General features: G+C 46.0%; 1 protein-coding gene across 1 annotated transcript in view; it reads left to right on the forward strand.

Moving 5' to 3' along the window:
* INSC (inscuteable homolog (Drosophila)) overlaps positions 1-20,317 on the forward strand; it is a 130,955-nt gene extending 110,638 nt beyond the window's left edge. Inside the window, exons 10-13 of the mRNA XM_018059588.1 lie at positions 8,755-8,821; positions 11,505-11,660; positions 13,149-13,225; positions 19,446-20,317. Coding sequence (XP_017915077.1) covers positions 8,755-8,821; positions 11,505-11,660; positions 13,149-13,225; positions 19,446-19,574 — 429 coding nt within the window. The 3' untranslated portion in view covers positions 19,575-20,317. The remainder of the gene's footprint in view (positions 1-8,754; positions 8,822-11,504; positions 11,661-13,148; positions 13,226-19,445) is intronic.

Below are 20,850 nucleotides of genomic sequence, written 5' to 3' on the forward strand. Positions count from 1 at the left end.
ACAGAGTCAAGGCTGTTAGTCGTGTTCCTGGGGAAGGTGAAGGAATGTGTTCTCCACATGCCTCGTGCCCTTGGAGCATCTCCACAAGTCCACTGCTCACCCTCTTTCCCATCCCAACCTCCAGAGGGCCTTCCATCGTCTCCATCTGTCCATCCTAGGAGGCAGAGAGGCACCATGGGAAGGTCCCTGGACCTCCTCCAAAGGTCTGTGTCCAGATTTGTGGGCTCCTGTCTGTCTGATCTTATACCTGCTGTGAGTTTCTTCCTTTCTTGGCCTCCATGAAACAGGGTCTTGGAGCAGACCCTTGATTCTGGACCTCAGCCCCTGTATCAGTCTCTCTCTCTCTCTCTCTCTTTTTTTTTTTTTTTTTTTGTATATTTGAGTTCCATGAAAAGTTTTGTTTGGGGAAAAATGATTTTACTACTATATATGTTTGAAAATATTGAATAAGGGGGTTTTCAAGGGCCTTTGCGCTCTGAGGTTATGGGAGTCTGTCTTGTCCAACCTCTGCTGTATTCAGCCTCTGATTTCCCTATCAGAGGTGGAGGTGGTAGATCTGGTGCGTTTTTGTTCTCTGTAAATCCCACCAGGTGTCTGAGCTCTGTGTCAGATGATCCTCTAACCTCATCCTTGTCTGTGTCCCAGATCCCCAGTCCTGCCTATTTCTTCCAGTCTTGCTGCCTGGTCAAAGCTGCCACAACTTCACATGCCAGCTCCCACCCCAGCAACTCTGGGAAAGCCTTCCCAGACAGCCCTGGCTGTCTGGGATCCTCCTTTCCTTGAAGGCCACACCTCACAATGCAGTGTTGACTGTTCCAGTGATATTTATTCTTTTCTAGTTAGTTCATGTCAGTTCATCCCCCTGAGGGCATGGTCCATGTTCTGTACTTCCCCAGGATTTCTCAGGCTCCTAGCCCAGAGTGGGCACCCTTGATGCATTCTGTAAATGCTTGTCTAGGACACGAAAGGGAAGAAGCAGGTTGGTACTTCATCAATTCTTTCTTGTCTTGAGAATCCCCTGTGGAAGGGCAGCCACAGAAATCCCCATTCAGAGAGAACTCTAGTATATAAGCATTTGCATATGAGGGTTCTACTAATGCCGTGAGGCTGGCAGTATCTGCCCCATTTTACAGATAGGAGTATTGAGGCTTGAGAGAGTATCTCCCATATCATAGGGCTGACAATAGCCAGCACTAAATCCTGGCCTGACATAGACCTTGGTCTTTGACTCTTATCTGCTGCTGTCTCTGAAAATGAAGAGGAAATAGTGGGCCTGTGGAGTTAGACTGAATGTTGATCTTGTCTGGGACCATTTATTAACTGGGTGACTTTGGGCAAGTCACAGCCTCGTGGGTGTTGGCCTACCTTGCACAATCATTGTGAGATAAAATACTTGTAAAGGACCTGATATGAAGCTTTGTCCTCACTAAGTCCTTAACGAGTGATTAGTATCGTTATTTTTCAAACTTGATGTTATAAGGAAGAGCTTAGACAGCGAGTTGTCCGAAATCCTCACTTTGTCCTTCCAAGCCTTGCATGATGTAGTTCTCGACTTCCTTTCTGGTTTAATCTCTCACTTCTTAGTTGAACAAGCCCCATAGAGACCAGGTAAGACAGTGTAAATAGATCGAGTGATGGTTCATTGGGCCGGCTTTTGGCTGTTTGGCTGACGAGGCAGGGCCGGCCATTTGCAGTCACTGTGCTTGGCTACGTGGGGGGCGGAGGCGACTGGAGGGCTAACTCTGTGTCATCTGCCTTGTTCCCCCTCTTTTCTTCTTCAGCTGTATGCCTCCAGTTGCTGGGTCTCTCATCTTCCTGACGTGATTTTAGGCCCCTTTCCTTTTGTCACACGAGTATATGTTCCTCGGTTCTTTGTCTCGTCACAGCAAAGATTTGGAGTGACGGACATTAAAGCCCCCTTGGCGTGTCACAGCTCTCAGGTCTTGGATAGACCGTGTTATAGCTCTCAGGTCTCGAATGGACCCTGTTACAGCTCTTAGACAAATCAGTGTTACAGCTCAATGTTACAGCTCTATTTTATTTAGAAGATAGCAGGAAAATCCATCTTCGAGGCGTGAGGGCATGTCGATCTAAAGACACGAGGAGAAGAGTGCCCCAGTGCGCGGGAGAGAGCGAGCTAGGTAGCTTTGGCTATTCTATTTATATGTTTCTCTCTCCCTGGGCCTGTCCCATGTAAATTGGGCCAGCCAGGAGTGTTGTTTGTTTTACCTGAGGTCCTCACTCCGGTCCTCGGACCTTCTTTTGTTTCATTTTTGCGGGCTTTTCCCTTCCTTGCCTTGTAGCCACCACCATTTTGGACTCCTTTTCCCTGTTCTACCTACCTAACACTCTCAAGTGCCTCTTCTGTAGCCAACTCTAGCCATCTCGTGCAAGATCCAATAGTAAGGCAGAAAGAACAGGAGTGGGGGGTTCAGATGACATGGCTTCAAAGCTTCTCTGCTGTATAATCATGTAACTGGGCAATTCACTTGGAGCCTAATTTTTCTCATCTGTGGATGAGGTTGAATAATACATATTTCCTAGAGATAAAATAAGAATTGAATAAACTAACACAAACTTTTAGTATCATTCCTGGCACATAGGAAGTATTACATAAATGAAAGCCTCTGTCCATGTGATTGTTATGATTGGCCTTTGAGTGTGTGGTACTCAGCCCTGAATGGGGCACCTTCAGAGGGGAGCATCCTTATCTGTAAAGGGGGATGGTCTCTTCCAGCATAGACATCCTGTGGCTCTATGTGCATAGACCCTTTTTCATCATGAGGAGTGACAGTCTCTTCCTTGGAACCTCACTGATTCCTTGGAACCTCACTGCTCCAAGTGGGGTGAGAATGGAGAATGTGGTCAGGTTCTATGATGATGACATTTCTTTCTGAATCTGGACTCTGACGTTTCCTGGCTGTGTTTCCCCATCCCCTGTCTCCCCCATCCCCTACCCCCAACCCCTTCTAAACTCCCCACAGCTGAACCAGGCTCTTCTCCATTGTCCTCAGGACTGCCTCACCTTCTGCCCTGACTCAGAGCGACCACTTAGCTAGTGAGAGTGGACCCATTAAAGAAACAAATGGCTTTTTCCTGTGGCAGAGGGAGGATTAAGGTGATCTGAGGGCTCCCAGTAATGAAGACAAAGAAGATGAATTAGACTCTGAAGTGCTCACCACCTCCTGAAACACTTAGGAGATTAAATGCCCGTGAGGCTTCCGGTAACGCATCTGCCAGTGACGCCAGTGCTGTGCTGAGCCTCTGGGTCTTGCAACTGTATTTGTCCATCTTCCTCTGAACACCTCAGCGAGAACCCCTCCATCATCCCAGCAAACTGAGTCTACTTAACCTGCCCCACAGAAGCCATGATAGCCTCAGTTTGCCTGTCCTCTACCCACTCTTGGAGTGTGGATGGGGCTGAGGGCCACCCGGGGTCTGGGCTCTTCCACTACCACCATCCGCACCCCCCCAACCCCTGCTAATGGAAGAGGGTTGGATGCAGTTAACATTCAGAAGCACTCCCTGTCTAGCAAGCCATCTGGGTGGACTGTGTTTTCATTCCTGGAAGTATTTTCTAGGGGTCACGCTGCCCAGAGAATCCAGCTACAGGCATGACAATAGGGTGGGTACAGGGCTGGCTCACCTCTGCCTGCCTGTCAAGATGTGACAATCTAGGGTGAAAGGGATGTGGTTATCTTGTCTAACTCACAGCACAGATTTTCACTGAACATGACTTTGCAACCTTTAGAGATGAATTGCTTTCACAGAGGTAAAGGGTGCTGGTATATTTACTTTCCATGAAGATACACTATCTGTTTGACATTTTAGAATGTCCGGATTGTGTAGCATTTCTGAGCCCTTGCTGTGAGTATCATTATCATGCCTGCATGCTCAATTGCTCAGTTGTGTCTGACTCTCTCAGTTGCGTTGTGACCCTGTGGACTGTAGCCCACCAGGCTCCTCTCTCCATGGGATTTTCCAGGCAAGAATACTGGAGTGGGCTGCCACTTCTTCCTTCAATATAATTATCAGGAGTCCATTTATCAGAAATGCCAGTTACTGAGGATTACAATTTTGACTTACATTGCAGAAGCTCTCAGTAGTTGACACAGCCCTATCACATACATATATGACATGGTAGAAATAGTAACAGGTTTTGGGTTCAGGCAGAGCTAAATTCAAATCCTGATTCCATTTCCTAGCTGTATGACCTTAGACAAATTGCTTAGCTTCTCTGAGCCACAATTCCCTCAGTGAAATAGGGATACTAATATTTCCTCCCTCCTTGTGTCATTATGCCTTTGACTGTGTGGATCACAATAAACTGTGGAAAATTCTGAAAGAGATGGGAATACCAGACCACCTGACCTGCGTCTTGAGAAACCTATATGCAGGTCAGGAAGCAACAGTTAGAACTGGACATGGGACAACAGACTGGTTCCAAATAGGGAAAGGAGTACATCAAAGCTGTATATTGTCACCCTGCATTTTTAACTTCTATGCAGAGTACATCATGAGAAACGCTGGGCTGGAAGAAGCACAAGCTGAAATCAAGATAGCCGGGAGAAATATCAATAACGTCAGATATGCAGATGACACCACCCTTATGGCAGAAAGTAAAGAGGAACTAAAAAGCTTCTTGATGAACGTAAAAGAGGAGAGTGAAAAAGCTGGCTTAAAGCTCAACGTTCAGAAAATGAAGATCATGGCATCTGGTCCCATCACTTCATGACAAATAGATGGGGAAACAGTGGAAACAGTGTCAGACATTATTTTTTGGGGCTCCAAAATCACTGCAGATGGTGACTGCAGCCATGAAATTAAAAGACGCTTACTCCTTGGAAGGAAAGTTATGACCAACCTAGATAGTATATTCAAAAGCAGAGCCATTACTTTGCCAACAAAAGTCCATCTAGTCAAGGCTATGGTTTTTCCAGTGGTCATTATGGATGTGAGAGTTGGACTGTGAAGAAAGCTGAGTGCCGAAGAATTGATGCTTTTGAACTGTGGTGTTGGAGAAGACTCTTGAGAGTCCCTTGGACTGCAAGGAGATCTAATCAGTCCATTCTAAAGGAGATCAGTCCTGGGTGTTCTTTGGAAGGACTGATGTTGAAGCTGAAGCTCCAATACTTTGGCCACCTCATGTGAAGAGTTGACTCATTGGAAAAGACTCATGCTGGGAGGGATTGGGGGCAGGAGGATAAAGGGACAACAGAAGATGAGGTGGCTGGATGGCATCACCGACTCGATGGACATGAGTTTGGGTAAACTCCAGGAGTTGGTGATGAACAGGGAGGCCTGGTGTGCTGCGATTCATGGGGTCACAAAGAGTCGGACACGACTGAGCGATTGAATTGAACTGAACTGAACACTTGTTATGTCTGTGTATTTAGAGTTTTCATCAAAATTGGATAAATTCCATCTCCCTTCCTTTTTGTCTTTTGCTTCAAGGATAAGAATCTTATGTATCAAAGGCCTTATGAGGTTGTTCTACAAGTCACTGATGCTCTTTCTTCTTTCTTTCCCCCCACTGTGTTTTATTTTGGATAGTTTCAACTGCTGTGTCTTCACAGTTAACTAAACTCAGTGACCTGGGCTTCCCAGGGGGCGCTAATGTAAAGAACCTACCTGCCAATGGATGGAACTGGCATCTCCTGCATTGGCAGGCAGATTCTTTACCTGCTGAGCCATTGGGAAGTCCCAACAGCTGCTCTGAGTGCTTGACAAAACATTAATTCACTTAATACTCATCACAGTCTTATGAGTTCTCTTTTTTTTCTCTTCTGCAGAGGCCAAAAAATGCCCCCTCCCTGAATGTCTATATCCTAATCCCCAAAACCTTGGTAGGCTCCCTTACATGGCAAAAGGGATATCTTCAGATATGACTAAGTTAAGGATCTTGGTATAGTAATAATATCCTGGATTATCTATGTGGGCCCAATGTACCGCAGGGATTCTTGTAAGAAGGAGGCAGAAGGGAAGAGTCAGAGGCTGAGATGTAACTGAGGAAGCAGAGGTCAGAGTGATGGGCCAGCAGGGCTAAGGAGTCTGAGCAGCTTTTAGAAACTGGAAAAGAACAGGACATGGATTCTCCCCGAGAGCCTCCATGAAGAAGGAATGAAGCTCTGTCAACACCTTGACTTTAGCTCCATCAGACCCACTAAAGGCTTCTGACCCCCAGAATTGCAAGATAAAATTATGTTGGTGTGTGGCTACTTGTTTTAGCAGCAATAGAAAACGAATACACCTTACTCACCAAGGCAGAGAAAGGTTGAATAACATGGTCCAGATCAGATGGAAAATGATGATAGAACCAAGATTTGGAATAGGTTGGTCCATGCATTTAGCCATTACACTATACTGTCTCTTACCTAGGGCCTCTCTTGAGGGAGATACCCTCTGTATTCACAAATAACTGTAGAGGGATCAGTACCCTCTCACTTAGGAGGAATAAGACTTAATTAAAAAATCATCAGACAGGAACGAATTGGCTTGGGCCAGGGGGAAAACTGTCATCTGGCTCTTGTCTTCTGTCCCCTGATAGCATTGCTACTGTATAGCTAACAAGGTAAACCAGTTGTCCCTAAAATCCCAACTCTGGACTTGACTGTAAGGAGGAACATTGTTACTTCTTGATCTGCCTTCTCCTCTCTACTACAGCAGGTACAGACAAGGATGTTTCAAAGGTGGGGGCTCAAGGCAGGGCCTAATTGGCATTTATTCAAATTGTGCTTAATTGAATACTTCATCTGCACCTCAGAAAACCACATGGGGTACAGGTTCTATAAAGAGGAAGTAATTTTCATTAACAGGATCTAAATTAGTCTGACACAAAGACCTGCCTGTGCTGTGACACAGCTAATAATTGCTGTGTAATGAACCTGATGCTGCAGACAGAGGTTTCCTTTTTTATTTTGCCTTTCTTTTGCTTCTTCCCGTCCTCCCTGGCTTCCTTCCTCCCTTCTCTTTTGGTTCTGTATGTCAAGCAACCACCTGTATTCAGCCGCTAGGCTGGTCATGGTTGGAGGAGCGCTGTCCCTGTGCTGTAGGAACCGAGGCTGTGCACCCTACTCCTACTCACATCCCAGAGAAGGCCAGGGGAACTACAGTCTGGCACGGGCTTGGCCTTGTGTCTCCTTCCTCACAGATGGTGTGCTTTAGGCCAGTTGGGAGCCTTCTGCTTTTGGCTGTGTCTTCTACCTATATTTTTCTTCTACCTCTTTCCCTTAGCCCACAAACACTCATAATCCTGAAAGGGTGGGGAAAAAGAACGTCCAAAGACAAACACTTCTTTAGTCCTATTATCTTTTGAAAATGCAAATAGGAGTTTGTCACTCCCCTCATGAAGTACCTTGTGGTGCAGAGTGACCTTCAGGACAGGTTATGGCGCCTGTCCTGTCCCTCCCCTGGCTACCCTCCCCATCATGCTTACACCCAGGCCCCTGGCCAGGTCCAAGCTGGGATGGCTGATATGACAGCCTAAGGAGACAGTCCCTTTCTAAAATGTGTTTAGTGGGGAATGGAGGAGATAGATACTCTATCAATGTGGCATACTTTTCCCTTCCTGTTTAAGAGGTTTGTTATCTGAATTTATTATCCAGAGTAATATGCCAATATTGAACCAGTTAAAATCTAGATAATACTCTTTGTTAGTCAACACCTTGTTACTATGCATCATCCCGTTTCAGAACTTAAGCTGCCGCAACTGTGTCAGGAGACTGTCAGCTGCTGCCTCCGAGGTGGGGCACGGCCTCCAGTTATCCCGTGTGACAGGCTTTGCAGAGAAATAGGCCTCCACCAAGGAAAAGTGTTATTTTATGATTTAATTACTACTTGAGAGTGCTGTCCGCTTCCATGGAAGTGGGTGGATATTCATTTTGCTAAATTTAATGTTAGGCTCAGTGTCATGAGTGGCATCTGGGTTAACAGGTGCCCCGTTTCCAACATATTCCAGTCGTGTTTGGCACCCTCTACAGTTTGGGGTCTGCAGGAAGTCCCTTCCTGGCCTGTCCCTTAGTCCAGTTTTGAGTTCTCTGTGCAACCTTGACTATGCCAGGGGGTAGGGCTGGGGTGGGCTGTTGGCTGCTCAGCCCAGAAGTTGTAACCAAGGCTCAGTGTTTACCTGGCATCAGCATTCCTTTCCTACAGGCAGAGTCCTTCAGCCATGACTGACAAGCAAGGCTCTGCAGTCCGCAGGCTTGTAAAATGTAGCAGAGCATGAATCCTCATCAGATTCCATATGATACCTCAAGTTTATGGTGCAGTGCTGCCTTTAGTTTCCTTGTCATGATCTCTATCTTAACCTTGGTCTCCATTCATTTCAGGTTGGAAATAGGTGGGGCTTAGTATCAGGGCAAGAAGCTGGGGTGGAGGGAACCCAATCCAAGACAGGGGCTGGCCAGGAACCTGCCAATTCTGTCTGTATTCCAGGGGCTGGGTTCAAAGGGACCCTGCTGAAAGGTGATTGAGGCTCCATCTTCATTCAGGTGATTTTGTTCAGTGGTGTCCTGGGGCCCCTGAGGCCTGTCCCAGGGCCACATGCTGATGAATGGGCATCAGTCACTAGGGAAATATATCTGAGTGCCAGAAGCCTGTGAAGATGGCAGAAAATACCATGGAAGGCTGGGCCAGGTAGACTGTAAGGAGTCATGGGCTAAAGGAAAGCTTTGTAGCCCCTGACTCACCTACCTGTACAGAGTACCTTTGGCTCAGGAGTTCCCATTTTCTTAGCTTCTCAATTCTCTTTTCCAGATTGTGACCATCTTGGCAAACATGTCTGTCCTAGAGCAGTGTGCCTCTGACATTATTCAGGAGAACGGTATGTCTTTTCAGCAGCGTGCGCGCTGTATGGGTTATGTGGCTCTGTGGGACCTTGCGCCTTTGTGTTTGTGTGAAGGCCTCTGTGTAGGTATGTAAATGTGTACCCGTGGGTCTCCACATTTGCAAGGGCACATGAATGTGTGCTTATGTGGGCAATGGGCCAATAGGTAAATGTTTGCTTGCTTCCTTAGCACTTTGATCTAGTGGGAGGCAGACACGGAACAAAAGATAGGGAATGTCAGGTGCAGAAAGCAAAGCCGGGAAGAAGATAAGGTAAATCCAAGGTAGAAGCAGGGCAGCTGCTATTTTAATTAGTGTGGTGAGGAGAAGACAGAGACTTCATTAGGATCCCAAAGTAAAAACCTAAGCCCATAAAGGATGCATTCCAACTTTAAATTATTCTCATCATACTGGGTTTGGCCACAGGAGAAAGCTGACAGGTAGGGGGTGGGGGTCACGGCAGATGGATCCCTGGATGCCTCATCTGAGGGCATCAGTTTCCTCTTGTTCCTTTGCTCCCACCTTGTGCTGAGAGTGTCACCATGTCCAGGTGAGGTGCCCAGGAGCTGATCTAAGTGGTCTCTACTGGAAAGCAGATCAGCTGGCACCCTTGCAGCTGGGAAAGGAGTGGAGAGGGCTTCCTGTGACTGAGAAATAAAGGAGCAATTAGCAACCGGTTGGAAACCAAGAGATGCTAATGAGGAGTGAGCTGGGAGCCTGGACAGCTGCCTCTGCTCCTATTAAGCCCGCTTCTCCCAGGTTGCCTTGCTGTTTTAATACATGTATATATCCCCCATCCCCCTTACTCTATTGAAAAAATATCTTTTTGTGTTAATTTTATGGATTGGGCTAATAATGAGAAACTTTTTTTGGCCGCACTGCACGGCTCTGTTACTTACTAGTTTTGTGACCTCCATTCTTCCATCTGCAAAATGAAATAATAATATCCACCTCACTGGGATGATGTGAGGATTAATATAAAGCTTATTAGAAGAGGGTCACGTACAGAATAAGCTCTGTGCTATGTGTATCTGCTCTTTCAGGAAACAGTGGGCGTCTCATAGGGTTTAAGTGAAGAGAGTTTGATGAACAACTATTTACAAAAGTGGGGCAGAATTTGAGGGTTCAGCAGTGGTGGTAATTCAGCCAGGGACCACTGGAAGACTGTAGAACTCCTTGGTCTGGAGAGAGCAAGCTTTGTGCTGTGAAAGGCAATCCTCCACTCAAGACACTTGAGACTCTGACATGCCTTGCCCTGAAGCCTGGTGATTTTGTCCCTGTCCTGCCCTGAATTGTGTGTGACTGTTGGTGGATGCATGGGCCCTGCTGGAAGGTCAGAAACTGTGATCACTGGTCACCCTTACACTGGGAGGTGGGCCAGGGCAGTCCAAGCTCATTTTTATCAGTCCAGTTAGTTTTGCTTCTTCCTCAGGGGCTGGGGCTGAACTGGAGAGAATACTGGGGAGGGAACATGGCTTTGGGACCTGCTCTCTAAGCTGTAAAAACCTCTCAACTCTTGGGTGACTCTGTGGCACTGAGCCTGGCTAGAACTTAGAAAATACATTCTGGATTTTTGTTGGTAGCCCCAATTTCATTGCATCTTATCTTTCTCTAGATAAGATTTACATATATTTAAAGGAGACTTTGTGTTTTGTACAATTGTAAGACTTCTCACATGAATATATCCACATTCATTCATTTGATATTCATTCACAAACCTTTGACCTGAGCACTATTCTGACACTTAGGAGACACCCATTCAGGAAATGGACAAACATCCTTGTCCCCACAGTGCTCACTCACTAGTATAAGAGAAACTGTTTTTTTTTTTTTTTTTTTTTTTTTGTCAGGTTCCAGGTACAAAACTGGATTAGGGTTAGGGTTTGGAAAATGACTTCTTTATGGGAACCCTGACCATGAGGTGTCTGTAAAATTTCTTAATTGTGTGGCCCTTCCTGAAGTTGTCATCTTGGTGCCCCCTGTTTATGTCACCGTAGGTCACAGTATATACCCAGGACAATCAGACCACAGCTCTGGTTTCAGGGGAAAGTGGAGAGGTTCTCAGCTGACCAAACTGAAGCCTAAACATCTCAGTCCAATTATTCTACCCTCTTCTAATCATGAAAACCCTCTAAGACATCTGGTCTAGTGATTATCCAGCCTAGGGGTAGGTCACCTCCCACCAGGGAGACCCATTACCCCTGGACCTGTCTCAGATGCAACCAGCATCAGAAGTGAAGCAGTGATGGAGGGTAACCAGTTACCTGAGTTTTCATCCCTAGCTACTTACTGTGTGACCCTGGGCAACACACTTCGCCTCTCTTTGGGCCTTGAAGGGAATTATAATAAATAGTGCTTAGTCTCTGAGGCTGTTAGGAGGTTTTAGGGATCATGCATTTACTGTGTATTTAACAGCATCAGGGATGTAGTAAAAGCTCAGTGATAGCATTAAAAGAAATTTAAAAGGATGTCCTCCAAAGGTCCCTCCCAGGTATAGTGTCTTGGTATGTGGAAGCAGAGACACCCTCAGAGCAGATGGAGCCAGAATGGCCTTGTCCAGGTTCCTCCTGTGGTTGTGGTTGAGACCCCTGAGTCACCCCAACAGCCTTGGCTTGAGCCTGCAATTCCATCCAGCTGGCCCTGCTCAGGCAGCTACCAACTGTTCCTCGCTTTCCACTCAGGGGTCCAACTTATCATGGGCATGCTGTCTGAGAAGCCAAGGTCTGGGACGCCCGCCGAGGTGGCGGCCTGCGAGAGAGTCCAGCAGAAGGCTGCAGTGACCCTGGCCCGTCTCAGCCGAGACCCGGCTGTGGCACGCGAGGCCGTGCGGCTGAGCTGTGAGTGGTGCTGGCCGGGGCAGGGCTGGGGGAGGGGTGATCCGGGCTGGGAGCAGTCCTGATTTCACAGTGGTGGTGGCGATGGATGACTCAGAGCAGGGCTGGCTGTGCTGGGAAACGCTGGTGTGGGGCCCCAGGATGTGCCCCAGGTGACCTTCCTTTCCCCTGGGGCTGAAGCTAGAGAGAGGAGAGTCTAGGGAGGTTTAAGCTGGCCAGAGAGTGACTGACTCGGGGGCTTCCTGTTAATGAGGACCTCATTCTTTCACACGCTCATTCATCTCCTCATTCATTCACCCAGTTATTCACCTCCTCTTATTTACTTAGCCACTCATTCATTTACTCATGAATTCATCCTTTTGGTCATTCATTCATTACCTCATTTAGCCACCACTATTTCATTCATAACTCACTCATTAAATCCCTCACTCATTCCTTCATTCAGTCAGTCCGTCATTTATTTACCCAGCAAATGTTTCCAGAGCACCCACTATGCTAGGCTCTGTTCTGAGTGCTGGGCATAAAACACTGGTTATAACCACAACCTGATGACAGTGGTTTACAACCTAATGCAGGTAACAGATACAGAAAGAAAAGTTTGCACTTGAATAGCATCAAGTAAGGCTCAAAGGAGGTCGATGGCATGATTGGCACACGGAGGAAGTGGTACATTTACCTGGGTGGGGCAAATAATGTTTTAACACAGAAATGAATCCTTAGCTATAGTTTGAGGAGTTATTCTGGTGTGAAGGCTAAGAAGGAGTGCCCCAGGTAGAGGCAGGAGATGGCAGTGTTCCTGACCATCCAGGCCCGGGAGGACAGCAAGAGGTGGCCCTGGGGCAGCATAGAGTCCTGGCTCCATAGTGACTTTATGGAGAATAAACATCGAGAATCTGTCTGCGCACTTTTTATTACTGTCTTATGAGTTTTTCCCTGTTGTTTTTAGAGTTTGAGAGAAGTCATTTTGTACTGAAAACCAAGGTCATTTATTTTAGTTTTCTCTGTAAAGGCTTAGGAAATATTAGCCTACTCAATCTGTAGTCTTCTTTAATTTTAGCCACAATATATTTTCTGACTCAAATGGGCAATTGGGGAGGAAAAAGTTACTAAGATGTAAACATTGAGTTTAGCTCTGATAAAGTGCCTGCAAGGGAAGTTCTTTCCTAGAAGGACCTGCAGTGTCTCCTGTGGCTCGTCCCTCTCCGCTGTGGGTGAGCTCTGTCCTGGCCAGTGTTCTGATGCTCAGGGAAAAGGTTTTGATGCTGCAGCTAATTCTGGGCCTGACCAAGGTTCATTTACACCTAAGGGAGCAGAAAATCTCCCCCACAGACTCCTCAGAGGGGTTTATCCCCCTTCCCTATCAATAGGCGGCCACTTGCCTCTACCCGGCTCCATGCAGAGGGCTGTGGTAAGAGACTGGAACACCTTTGGGTCAGGCCTGGCCACACCCATCCTGACCCAGGTGTGAGGGTCTCCCCATGTCTCTTGCAGGTATGTCCCGCCTCATTGAACTCTGCCGCTCACCCTCAGAGAGGAACAGCAGCGACGCCGTGCTGGTGGCCTGCCTGGTGAGTTCCCAGTTTCCCCACCTCTTCCTTCCTGGGCTTTGGGGTTGCAGACCAGGGGCCAGGGGATCAGGCTTTGCCACGGTTGACTTGGGTACAGGCAACTTATTCTGGGTTTCCACTTTTCTCTTTAAAATGGTAGCAAGAATACTTGTTTCACTAAGTTCATAAGATTGTGATGAAAATTATGCAAGGTCGTATAGGTAAAAGGCAGAGGCCTGGAGAACCTCCATTACACATGTTTAGTAGCTATGAACCTTTGAGGTTCTGGGGGATCTAATAGCAGGTCAAGACCAGAGGGGCTGGCTGGCAGGGTGCTGGGTGTTGTTGGTGATGCTGTGGTGCTTGCAGCGTATGGTTGCTAGGGTCTGATGTCTTCTGCCTGTTCCAAAGAGGACACTGTAAGAAAGCCTCCTTTCCTCCTCAGGTAGAGCCCCTCTACTGGTGCTCTTCCAGCTTGTAGCTCCCTTCTTCTTTGTGGAGCAAGACAGGGTAGGACAAAGTATTATTTGGCCTGTCCCCAGGATCTTCACCCAACCAAGCTAGCACATCCTGAGCAGTCCCTACCCAACTTCTTGATGCTTGGGTCCACCATGAAAGTACCAACAGCACCAGATGGGGAACAGGTGCCTTGTCTCTATAATCCTCCCTGTTAGGCTGCATCAAATCCTAAAGCAGAGCAGCTAGAAGCATCCAGGAGCAGGGAAGCCCATTGTAAAAACCCTTTAACTTCTAGAAGGGGGTGCAAGGTCTTTGATTGGCCCTGAAATACTGTGTAGGAGAAGGGACGGACCTAGAGGTTCTCTGGCTGTTTCACAATAAAGCCCGTCCTCACTCCATCCTTTTCTTTCAAACTGATCCCATCCCATTTCTGGGAGCTCCTAACAGGCAGAGTGTGGTGGTAGGAATAGCAGGCATTTTAGTCAGACACACCTGTCTTGGTTTTGCCATTAGTGAGCTGTGTAACATTGGGTAGGCCACTAAGTGCTGTAAACTTTATTCAATAAATATTTGCTGAGTGATTATATGGGCCATGTACTCTTATAGGCTTTGGGGATGACAGATGTGGGGAAAAAAAGAAAAAAATCTCAGCTCTGATGGGGCTTTTATTTGGTACATGCAGAACAACCTTCATCTCTTCTGTGCCTTGGGCAAGCTGGTGAAGCTTATGGAACCCTTCTCGGTATTAGTTTTAATCATGCGTAAAGTAAAATATATAGAATTAAAAGGAAGGCAATCATATTAAAATAATTATTAGGCTATTTAAACAGGTGACATAGTAATAGCAGTTCAGTTCAGTCACTCAGTCGTGTACAACTCTTTGCGACCCCATAGACTGCAGCACGCCAGGCTTCCCTGTCCATCACCAACTCCCGGAACTTGCTCAAACTCATGTCCATCAAGTTGGTGATGCCATCCAACCAAATCATGGATGTTGGAGTTGGACTCATGGAATCTTGACTACCAATGAGCATAAATAATATTGAAAGTACTTCCAAAAACTGTAATGGGATGTGAAATTGTTACTGAACCAAACTTGGGTCCATATGCCCATGGGCAGTAAAGCCATTCACTGACACTGGTTTGTGGAGAAAGAAAGTGCAGTGTTTTTGCAGGTACCAAGTAAGGAGGTCAGGTAACCAGTGCTTAAAAGGCCCAAACTCCCTAAAGGCTTTCAGGGAAAGTTTTTTCAAGACAGAATAAGGGAGGAGGGTTTGTAGGGTGTGTTATCAACTCATGGACATTGTCCTGATTGGTTGGTGGTTAGGTGATCTAGAGTTGGCATCATCACCCTTCTTATTTCAACTGTTCGAGAGTCTACGTGGGCAGCATAGAGTTAACTTCTTCCACCTGGTGGGGGTTTCAGTATCTGTAAAACAATTCAAAGGACATGGCTCAGAATATTACATACATCCACTGAGGAGAAACTAAAGACCTCTGACTTTGTTTAATGGCTTAACTATCATCATTTTGTCTTGCTTGACTATTTTCCTTTTCTTTCTGCATTTTTCTTCTCTGATTAAATGTACTCTTTGGAACTCAGGGAAGTCTAGGAGACTAAAGTTTTTCTACAGAAAAGAGGCAGGTAGAGGATAAGCAGGGAGAGGTGTGCTGTTCCGCAAAGCCTCCATAGGCTCCTGAAAGTGAAAGTGTTAGTTGCTCACTCATGTCCGACTCTGCGATCTCATGGACTCTAGCCCGCCAGGCTCCTCTGCCCATGGAGTTCTTCAGGCATACTGGAGTGGGTTGCCATTCCTTCTGCTTCTGGATCTTCCCGACCCAGGGTCCTGCTCAGTTACAAAAGTCCCTATGATTCCTGTTGGTGAACAAGTAACAGTTATTGGTGAGACCTCTTGATTTGTCACTGCATTCACAGCTGAAGGAAAGGCTATTTCATTCAGTTGGAGGGCAGTGAATGTAAAGATACAGTATTTTTCATTGCTTTTTTCCCCACAGACCGTAATTCTGTCTGGTCTGCTGAGTACATGGAGAGAGTTAATACCTGCAAATGCATAGTCACTGGTCGCAACGACTGCATCTTCACAACTTGGGTGGCCAGCAGCCGCCCGACACTGAATAAGCCCTAAAGAAATGTTGAGCAGTTATAAAGCTTCATTCAGACATGGGGGCTTATTATGACTCATTTTCCATCTTTATCATTAGGTTGAAAAAGAGCGCACAGACGGGCTTGGCCTCTTTTCCATCACTTGAAGGACTTTCCGGTGGAAAAGGGATTAAATTTCTCCCTTGTGGACAGGTTTTTGGATGCTGAATAGAGGCCCTTCCTCCAGAATCCATCCTTAATGTGGCTGCTGGCCTGATTTTCCTCATGACAGTTTACAATCAGGACCTTTCCACGAGCAGCCCTTCCCTGGGGCCCCCTTCCCTGTGGCCTACTGTCTATGTGCTCAGCCCTTTGTAGCCTGGCTCTGACCTCTGAAGACCTCCCACTGCCTGCAGGCCCTTTCCAGCTCAGGTCTGAGTGCCCTGAACCACCCTGACACTGAGCTTTGTTGCTTGTCCCAGGCAGATGCCCTCTCTACGGCTCTGCCTATACTCCCTTCAAGGCTCGGATCAAAGCCTTCATGAGGCTCAAATACAGGGAGTACACAGGGTGTACCTGGGCCTTCCTGCTTGGATGTTGTTTCCCCAGTAGAAAGCAGGCTGTGTTATCCTGTGTTCTTCGTGTTATGAGGGGAGGCCCTTGGAATTCCAAAGGCCTGCCTGATGCTGAAGGTCTTGACTTTTTGCCCAGACCTTCTTGTTTCCAGCCACGCTTTCTCCCCTTATGCCTAATGGCCCAGTCATGCTACCTTGGCTCATGGGAGGGGGTCTGTACTTCTCACCCTCTACCCTAGAAGCTTCTCAGGGCTGGGGTTCTTTCCCAGCTCTTGTGTTTCCATAGGACCTTAGGTTTGGTGACTGTTTCTTGCCTGGCTGAGGAACCAATGGACTTGTCTGCCCACCCCCGCTCCCCAGTGTTGGAGGGTGTTCACGATTTGACCCCCAGACAGAGCTCTATGCTGCCTGGCTTGTGAGCTGGGGGCCACTTGGAGCCTGGCCTGATAGGTGGAGTTGGGGGTACCTCTCTTGGCTCTCCCTAGGCCTTCTTCCAGCGCTCTTCAGGTTAAGGGAGGACACCTCACTTATCTCCCACGTCTGGAAAAGCAGCCACACAGACTGCCTCTTGCAAACAGAATTGATTTTTCCTTAATGAAGCGGCTGTCAGAGGGCTGCAGGGCTTGTTTAAGACTTGGCTGTTTTCAGACTGTCTGGGAATGAGGTCCTGGGAATATTGGCTATTAACAACCCTCTGAGGAAAGGAGAGGCCAAGGAAAAGGCTTCAGATGGGGAGGGGTCCTTTGAGCTCCTGGACCCTGAGGAGGGGATGCTCTGGGCTCATTTGGGTTCATGTCCTTCTGAGGACCCTGGAACTGGAGGATGTCTATTTGCCCTTGTGGTTTTTTGGGTCTGTTTCTAATTCTCTCTTGTATTTTGTTTTTGCTTTTCTCTCCTTCTAAAGGTTGCCTCCTCCCTTAGGGATGTTGCTCTCTCTTTCTCCGCTCCCCCCATTCTTATTACCCCGCGTCCTCCCCCCGTCTCGACTCCCTCCTCACCCCCTCCCACCTATTATCCTCCTGTTCCCTGGGTGTGCTCTTTTTCTCTCTGACACCATCTCTTTCTCTCTCCATCTCCCTTTCATGCTTTCTCTCTTTTCTATCCAAGTTTATCTATGTCTCTCTTTTTATAGTTCCGTCTTGTTCTGTTTTTCTGATGCTCTTTTTCTCTGTGTGTAATTTCCTCCTTCTACCTCATTTTTTCTTTTCATAGGTCTATTTTCTATTTCTTTGTCTTCCTTTTGCTTTATTTTTACCCTTGATAATGTAAAATACATTGATGGCCTCATATTCTTGCATCTGTGGAAGATCCCTGATTCCATTTTTTACAGTGACACCTTGAAGGCAGTGGGGTTGTTTCTCCCAGTTGGAGCCAAGAGGAATCAGAAAGGGTAATGGAGTTCAGCCTTTAGCCCTTGGGGACATCATACCCAGGAGAGGCAGGACGCACTAGTTAGAGATAGTATCCTGGAATCTCCCTCCTGGCACCAGTGGCTATGACTCTGCTCATGAGCAGAGATGCGTGGCCCTTATCCTTGATCCAGCTTGAATATGGCAATGCCTGTTAGTCCAATAGACAAGCCATCCTCTCTTTACAGCAACTTGGCAATTTCTCAGCACTAGGTTACCTCTTATGTCTAGATAATGAGCTACATGTTTGCTCTGTACTCAGTATAAGCTAGTGTTTTGGGCTTGCAGCATCCTGCCTGTGTTTAGGTCTGAGGGCCCTGGAATTGGACTGCTGTGTGGTCTTGGGAAGGCCAATTTTCCTCTCTGAGTCTTAGTCTCATTTCTAAATTAGAGATCATGATCCTTACCTTGCTGTATCCTATGGGGATTAAATGCAATACTGTGTAGATACTCAGTAAGAGTTTGCATTCCTCCTCCTTTGCTTCTCTGCCATTCCAGATAGCCTCCTCTCTGTTTTCCAAGGGAAGGGCATCCTTAAACTCCCATCTTGTTCCCTGCTGTATTTAGGTTTGAGAAGAGGGAAAGAATTAATATTCACTGAACACTTAATGTGCATGGCTTCAGCTAACCAGCAAAGAGGTCTGGGTAGGTACACAGCATACATTTATAGTTTAAAGGTTGCTCTAGCAGTAAAACTCAGTTTAATATTTGTTCATTTTTTTTTTCCCCAGCAAGCATTTATTATTTATTTGAGTCCTGTGGCAAGCCTTGTTCTACCTGCTGTAGATAGAGCAAAAAGTACAACAGTCTCTGTTTTTGAGGAGCTTGGAGTCTGGTGTGGGAGATAAACACCTAAATAACAATTGCAGTCGAGTGTGAGAAGGTCGAGGTAGACAGGAGAGAGGGATTTTCTCTGCTTCCAGGAATCAGGGAAGGCGACAGTGGGCCAGGCCTTAGGATGAGGACACCAGCTGGGCAGGAAAGAGTGGGTAGGGGTTTTGTGTCAAGAGGAAAATCGGAGTAAGGGCACATGGACATAGAATAGGATGGCATACTCAGGGAAGAGCGTGACACTCAGTATATGGGGACCTGGTTTCACTCTGCTTGCACCTCTTTTTCCTGTTCATCCCCATCTTGGTGGCAGAATTTCCATCTCCTTCAATTTTATGACATTGTTTCTTCTCTCTCTTCCCTCCTCTCCATTCCTAATACTTTAGAACCTTGCTGAATTCATGGATGAATGATCAGTCCTTGTTGTTCTAATGTCCCTCTAGGGACCTGGAAGTGAGAATATAATTCCACGAATGCTTCTGGCAGTTCTAGTCTCTAAGAGAAACAAATCTTGAACTTAAATATGTCGCTAAATTGACCAAATCCTTAAAGTGACAAATCTTCAAAACAATCAGTTTCCTAAGATGATTGAAAAACCAAGATGGCAAGATCATTAAGACCATGAAAACTTTCAGAAGACATCCACCCTAGAGATCAAGGTACCGGTGAAGCAAGGTGACTGTGTCATAAGGTTGCTATGGTGACTAAGTGACCAGAACGACCAGCCCACTAAGGTATCAAGGTGATGATGAGCTCAAATTGGCTGATAAATGAGCCACATACTGAAATGCATCTCTCAGGGAAGTTGCAGGCCTACATGAACCTGAGCAGACCCAGTGTGACCTCTTCTATTTTCTCATTAGGCTGCTCTGCGTAGACTGGCCGGTATCTGTCCTGAAGGCCTCCAGGACTCTGACTTCCAGCAGCTGGTCCAGCCCCGGCTTGTGGACTCTTTCTTACTCTGCAGCAACATGGAGGAGAGTTTTGTGTAGCAAGTGTGGGAGACAAAAGACATCCGGCATCATTCTCGAAACCCTATCTGAGTACATTCTTGTGAACGTACCTGATTATATGCCAGCCCTTCACCTCCTTATTTATACTTAATTTATTTTTTATGTGAAATGAACAGAGGGCTAAATGTTCTGGCAACATCATCAGGCAGTCTGTGGTCTTTGGGAGTCTTTTTTTTTTTTTTAATTTTTTGACTTCTGTGACCTTTTAGTTGCAGATGTTGAAATGCATAATGGCTAATATGACAGATTGTCATGGGTGATTTCACTTCCTCTTGCTTTCTCTACTCTCAATATGTAATCTTGCATCCTTTTAAAAAAAATTTTGGGAACCAGAGTATTTTAGCTGCCCAGCAGTTTTTTTTAAAACTTAGATTTGTTCTTTCTAAAATAATTGTAAATGAATTTCATAGTTGCACAGACTATACTGGAAGGAAATTCTAGTTTTATTCTTAATAAATGTAATCATATAAAATGTTTCTTGAATTTTCTGATTGTATTATGTCTTAGACTAAGTTCTTGCTCCCCAAAGTTTCATGCCACAAAACTTTCTCAACTATTTAAACTGCATAGAAGCTTATATTGTCTTCATAGTTGTGTAAATGGGTCAAGTTCTGAGTGATTTAGTGAGAAAGCAAAAGATTTCCAAAGCCCCAGGAATTCAGTTTCCTTTGGCTTGCTTGTTTTAACCTCATGGTAAATAGTATCCTCAGATGAGGTATTAAGTAATCAAAACTTAACTCATTGACACCAACACAGACATATGGGCGGATCAGTGGAACAGAAGAGAGAGCCCAGAAATAAACTCACGTACCTACAGTCAATCTTTGACAAAAGAGGCAAAAATATACAGTGGAGCAAAGACAGTTTCTTTAATAAGTGGTGCTGGGAAAAACTGGATAGCCACATGCAAAAGAATAAAATTAGAACATTCCCTAATACCATATAAACAACACAGAAATAAAATAAAACACAAAAATAAACCCCAAATGGATTAAAGACCTAAATGTAAGACTGAATACTATAAAACTCCTAGAGGAAAATACAGGCAGAAAAGTCTTTGACGTAAATTGAAGCGATACTTTTTTGGATCTGTCTCCTAGAGTAATGGAAATTAAAACAAAACTAAACAAATGAGACCTAATTAAATTTAAAAGCTTTTGTAAAGCTAATGAAACCATAAGCAAGATGAAAAGACAATCTACAGAATGGGAGAAAATATTTGCAAACAATATGATCAACAAGAGATTAATTTCTA

This window comes from Capra hircus, chromosome 15 (assembly GCF_001704415.2).
Source record: "Capra hircus breed San Clemente chromosome 15, ASM170441v1, whole genome shotgun sequence".
NCBI lineage: Eukaryota > Metazoa > Chordata > Mammalia > Artiodactyla > Bovidae > Capra > Capra hircus.